At 40.7% G+C, this 6,311-nt stretch overlaps 1 protein-coding gene across 1 annotated transcript; it reads left to right on the top strand.

Moving 5' to 3' along the window:
• Positions 1-3,539: 3,539 nt before the first annotated feature.
• LOC102804018 (uncharacterized) lies at positions 3,540-5,237 on the top strand. Its single transcript, XM_006820561.1, has one exon. The coding sequence runs from the start codon at positions 3,540-3,542 to the stop codon at positions 5,235-5,237; it is 1,698 nt and encodes a 565-aa protein (XP_006820624.1).
• Positions 5,238-6,311: the final 1,074 nt, after the last annotated feature.

Here is a 6,311-nt window from a genome sequence, read left to right as displayed (position 1 = left end):
TTCATAAACTTTATATATATAATTGGAGTTACTTGGTAATCTGTCTTCATTTTTTTAAAACTTTTTTTTTTGAAAATGCCGAGGGCAGTTTCGAGGTGAGCCCACAAAAAGCTAGCACGATATGTAGGCGTGAGTGGCGCCCTCGCCGACAGAACGGCATCAGACCCCACTGTGTTGGGTTTGGAACTCCACAGAGGGCGCAACTCACGCGACCTTGTCAGGCGTACATGGAGGAATGCTGAGAGCGGGGGTACCGCTGCGAGTGTTCAGTAATTTTTTAGTCAAATGTTCGTGCGTGCCTTACCTTATATGCTCTGTATTTTATCTACAGATATCAACATCAACCGCATGTCATTTGAAATGGTAACAATGGCGTCATCATCGACAACACATGGTTAAAATGCATACAGTGAATCGTGACAGGGTATAATAGTCAACCAGAGTAACGTACAGTAACATATCCATATAATGTAATGTATACAGATTTCATATTGGATGCAAGATAACACCGCTGGCCTCGTGCATCATCCGTCCAATAATACCTTTCCGGTAGAACCGTGGGAAATGCATTGAATAATAAATAATAATAACGAATAATAAAATGAAATAATGCTGGCATGAAACACCGTACACGATATCAGTTCTTTCTGTCTGTCTCGGTTAAACGGAATCGCCGTACATGGTTACAGTCACTTCTGCCTCGTACGATTAAACGGTTTTACAATACATGGTTCCAGTCACTTCTGCATCGTACGATTAAACGGTTTCGCAATACATGGTTCCAGTCACTACTGCCTCGTACGATTAAACGGTTTTACAATACATGGTTCCAGTCACTTCTGCATCGTACGATTAAACGGTTTTACAATACATGGTTCCAGTCACTTCTGCATCGTACGATTAAACGGTTTCGCAATACATGGTTCCAGTCACTACTGCCTCGTACGATTAAACGGTTTCGCAATACATGGTTCCAGTCACTACTGCCTCGTACGATTAAACGGTTTTACAATACATGGTTCCAGTCACTACTGCCTCATGCGATTACATACATTGTTTTGCCGTACTTGATACTAAACATTGTCATACATGACATCAAATACTGTCGCCTCCTACGATTATGTTTTTTTTTTAATCGTCCGAGAATCCATTCATTTCTTTTTCACACGATTAACGGTTTCGCCATACGTCATGCCAAACATTGTCGCCTCGTATATGCAGTCGACCAATCAGTGTTGAGTTGAGAACAGTGTGGGAAACATCGGAACATCGCCACAGCATGTCGCTAATAACATAGCATCGCGCCCGCGTAGAACTGCTGCTACTATCGCGAGACTACGAATTCAAGATCTCGCACGATGATCCTATTGCATCGTGAATCTATACAAACATTATTAACTCACATCGTTTTTATCTTTGTTATAATTTTAAATTAGAAACAATTTGTGTATTGAGCTTTTAGTGTTTGCTTATAATTATCGTTTACCTTCTTGATTATTTTTTAATGTGTTTACTTAATAATTATTTGATCAGAATTTAATTCGCCAAGTATGCTATTTAGAACTAGTTTATTTCGATATCGTTTGATTACTTTTGGCCGCCCGGAGAAATGTGGGAAACTGTTTTTGTTTATTTTTCCCGTCGGGCGGACAGCGTCACTCTGTATGTTTATGTTTACGTTCATACTTACTTTATACTCTATTTATGTTTGATCTTAATTATTGTAATCCTGTTAATTTATTTAATTAATCCTTGACACCTGGTCAACGCAATGTATTGTTTTGGCGACACCTTTTATGTGCGCTATATAATGCGTGACCATTTCCAGAATAAATCAGAGTTCTTTCAACCATCAATCGAACGTCTCTCCGTGATATCGTCTTTCCCGACCGATTTATTTCCCCTAGCACATTTTTGGTGCCGAGAACCAGTTGCATTGCTGAACCTACCAACACTCAACGAAAAGTTGCAGTCACTAGTATATCAAGAAGTCAAGATGACAGAACCAAGAACGAATCTGCAACAACTTACGAAGAAGCGAGGTGCCAACAAAGCGCAGCCATGGAGGTAAAAAGAGAAGGAGGTACAGCCAAAATAATCCTCCTAAACTTCTTTTGTTTTAGACAAGTTTAATCCCATAATTCCGTTTGTCTTATCGTCCTTTCACCCCAGGATTGTCGCCGACGCGTCATTTACTCTCAAGCGTTGCTGCGCACAGTACACATTCCATGGTCTTGTTTTACGGTGTCGCAGTAAATGTCAAAGGACATAAAGCATGCGCAAATCTTTTATACGTAGAGGAATCGTGTTTGTGAGAACAGGAAAGTTGGAATTTTGAAAATCAGAGAATTCCTTGTTAAGTTTATGTAAATTTTCGTTTTTCAGTACATTTTTCATTGTATTTTTGAATCAGCAATATTGTAATGTTTCGAAACCTTGCTAGTACTGTTTTTTGGTCCACAATAAAGCTTGTTTAATGATCTTTGCAATGGTGCATGGCATGAACATGGAATTTTGAGGTTCTAAATGACGCGTTTTGAAGTTTATATCCCTTGTATGTCCTACTTCCTACGGCAGTGCGTCAACAAGAAATTTGCTGCATTTTTTGTTTTCGAGCAATCGTTTCGTTCACAGCATATTGAAACAATTTTTTCGTCTGTAATATGCTCTTCGATTTCTTTTACGTCTTCTGAATTGAAGGACGTAGTCAAACTCGTGCGCGTTATCGATCGTCGCCATATTTGTTTATACGAATTTGACAGAATTGTCACGAAAATCACCGAGTGCTGGCGAAGGCGTTTGTAGTATGCTAATTCACGGTAATCCTCACTGCGCTAAGAGGAAACTGTCCTCCTTGATCCGTTCGGCAAATAAACTCCCTGATCTATGTACAAACAGCGGCGACCATCCTGGTACCTTTGATCTTAGCTTGGCTGTGACTCCTTCTCTTTTTACCTCCATGGCGCAGCTAACCAGACAGTTACAGAAAGCGGACGATACATCGAAACCGACATCGAAGTGCTTCAGTCAACCATCGAATACATTAAAGAACGAATCAAACTGGTACGTGACCTAGACGAACAAATACTTGATCTCGTCGAAGAAGAAAACTACGAAAGACTATTCACTGAAGACGACGATTACTATATTCAAGTAAAACTCCGCCTCACTCGATACCAGCGGGTTTTGAACAAAGCAGAGAAGATATCGTCTCAATCAAATCCAACTGCCGCCACAGAAACATCGTCAAATTCACCATCGTCGTCAATACATCGTCAAGTAAATCTTCCCAAGCTCGAACTACCGAAATTCGACGGAGATTTCTTGAAATGGACGACATTTTACGAGGCTTTCAACGCCGCTGTTGACAAGAACCCATCGCTTGAGACGTGCAAAAATTTCAATACTTGAAAAGCCAACTCGTCGATGAAGCTCATCGTGCCATTGACGGTCTTCAACTCACCAACGCGAACTACAAAGAAGCCCTCCAGCTATTGGAATCCAGGTATGGTCAAAATCATAAAATTGTATCATGCCATATGAGCGCCCCTTTGAACCTACCAAGCCCACGTAACAATACTGACAGTATCCGGTCCTTTTATGACTCGCTCAAAAAGCATATACGCGGTCTTAAATCACTAGAGAAATCTGAGGAAAATTACGGTGATCTACTTGTGCCGATAGTGTTCGAAAAATTGCCAACAAATTTGAAAACACAGATATCTAGGGACCATGGTAATAAGGCATGGACAATACAAGAACTTAGAGAATCCATCCAGCGAGAAATTCATGCGAACCAAGCCGCCAACACGTTTGAACAGTTCAACACCTGTGAAGATACACCGCTTTCCAGCGCATCAAATTTTCACATCAATGCGAAGCCAAGACGAAGACCAGCCTGCGTATTTTGTAAGGAAAATCACACACCCAACAAGTGTACAACAGTTACTGATCCTCAACAACGTAAGGACATCGTCTTCCGAAACAAACTCTGTCTCAATTGTTTCGGACCAAATCATCGCAGTAATGAATGTTGGAGTAAATTTTCATGTCGAATATGCAGTAAGAAACACCACACATCGATTTGCGGTTCGCCAACGACCAGTCACCCCAAAGCTAGTGAACGGGTAGTCAAGTCAACAAAAGAAGACGTAACACACGTAAAATTGACTCCAACCTCCGGACCAGTTCTGCTTAAAGCAACTACAGCGACTGTATCTACAAGTAACGCAAGTACAACCGCAAATATACTGCTCGACGAAGGCGCACAACGAACCTTCATCACAGAAGACCTTGCTCGCAAACTTCAGATTAACAGCGAAGATTGCAGCATAGAACACATCACACTTGGCGCCTTTGGACGTGACAAATCATATGTACGCGCTATCAAAAGAACTGAGATAACACTAAAAACCAACTCTGGTAACATTGCACTACAATGTTTAATAGTACCCAAGATCAGTTCACCAATACAGAATGTCGTGGCACCAACACTACAACGGCATAAATATCTGCAAAAACTGAAAATCGCGCCCTTAGTCGAATCTGGTTGTTTTGACATTGACCTACTTCTCGGAGCTGACCATTATTGGCAAATTGTTGAAGATCACGTCGTTCGAGGTGCGGGACCCACAGCGGTATCCTCTAAATTTGGTTACTTGCTATCTGGTCCTTCTCACTTAAACAACGTGACCACAATGAACACAACTATAATGAAAGCATTAGCTGACACTGACCATGAACAATTCATCATATCACAGTACTGGGACTTAGAGACAATGGGAATAACTGCCAACGAAGATTCTAAGTTGAAATCCACAACGTTTGAAGAGTATCAGGACACAAAAATTCAACGAGATGGTAATAAATACACAGCCGGCCTACCATGGAAAGAAAATTGTGACATTCTACCTACAAATTATGTACTGGCGAAAAACAGAACAAGAGCAATGGTAAAACGTCTTAAACCCGAATTACGGAAAGTCTACAATTCAGTCATAACAGAGCAACTACGCCGAGGATTTATTGAAAAGGTAATTGATGAGGATATCTCACGTGGCCATTTTATCCCGCATCACCCCGTTGAAAAACAGTCGTCAACAACTCCAGTTAGAGTAGTTTACAACTGTAGCGCTAAATACCGCGATCAACCCAGCCTCAATGACTGTTTAGAATCCGGTCCTGCTATCACCAACGATATTGCTTCGTTTCCGGACACATCAAATTGGACTGACTAGTGACATTGAAAAAGCGTTTTTAAATGTCAACCTTGCCGATGAAGATCGCCAATATACGATGTTCTTCTGGCTACAAAACGCCGATGATCCTGAAAGCGACTTCGAAGTTTACCAGTTTAAATCAGTTTTATTTGGTTCAACTAGTTCGCCATTCATGTTGAATGCGGTTATTAAAACACCCTTCGAAGCACAGTCATCGCAAATAGTCAACGATCTAAAGAACAATATTTACATCAACAACGTATTGACCGGAACTGAAAATCAGAAAGAAGCGATAAAGTACTACCGCGACTCCAAAGAAATAATGAAGAACGCCGGTTTTAATCTACGATCATGGGCAACAAACAACACAACACTTCGTAATTTATTGAATAACGACAACTCTGCTGACAAATCAACGCTAGTCAACGTACTCGGATTACGATGGAATACTTGCCATGATACTTTGCACTACTCGGACAATATCAGCAATAAACGTCACCTTGGCAACACTGTAACTAAGCGTGAAATCGTACGGTACACGTCAAGTATATGATACTTTAGGGTTTCTGTCACCGGTTCATATCCACGCCAAGGCCTTCATCCAACAATTTTGGAAAAGTCTTGCTGTTGTGGAAAAGCTCAACTTTGGTAACGACAGATTAGTTAGATCAGCGGACGTTCGTCTTAAATCAGGCAGAACTAGTCGCCCTATTTCGAAACTATATTCGCTAGAATTATCAACCGCCGAACCAGAACAACATGTCGACTTGCTCGCCGGCCCGGAAAATATCGCCGATGTCGGAACATCGCCACAGCATGGCGCTAATAACATAGCATCGCGCCCGCGTAGAACTGCTGCTACTATCGCGAGACTACGAATTCAAGATCTCGCACGATGATCTTATTGCATCGTGAATCTATACGAACATTATTAACTCACATCGTTTTTATCTTTGTTATAATTTTAAATTAGAAACAATTTGTGTATTGAGCTTTTAGTGTTTGCTTATAATTATAGTTTACCTTCTTGATTATTTTTGAATGTGTTTACTTAATAATTATTTGATCAGAATTTAATTCGCCAAGTATGCT

This window comes from Saccoglossus kowalevskii, chromosome 2 (genome assembly GCF_978046115.1).
Source record: "Saccoglossus kowalevskii chromosome 2, keSacKowa6.1, whole genome shotgun sequence".
NCBI lineage: Eukaryota > Metazoa > Hemichordata > Enteropneusta > Harrimaniidae > Saccoglossus > Saccoglossus kowalevskii.
The sequence above is the reverse complement of the archived record's forward strand: the minus strand, read 5'-3'. Positions and strand labels throughout refer to the sequence as shown.

Excerpts from the sequence above, each read along its gene's own strand:
- LOC102804018 (XM_006820561.1), top strand. The coding sequence starts at position 3,540 with ATGAGCGCCCCTTTGAACCTACCAAGCCCACGTAACAATACTGACAGT.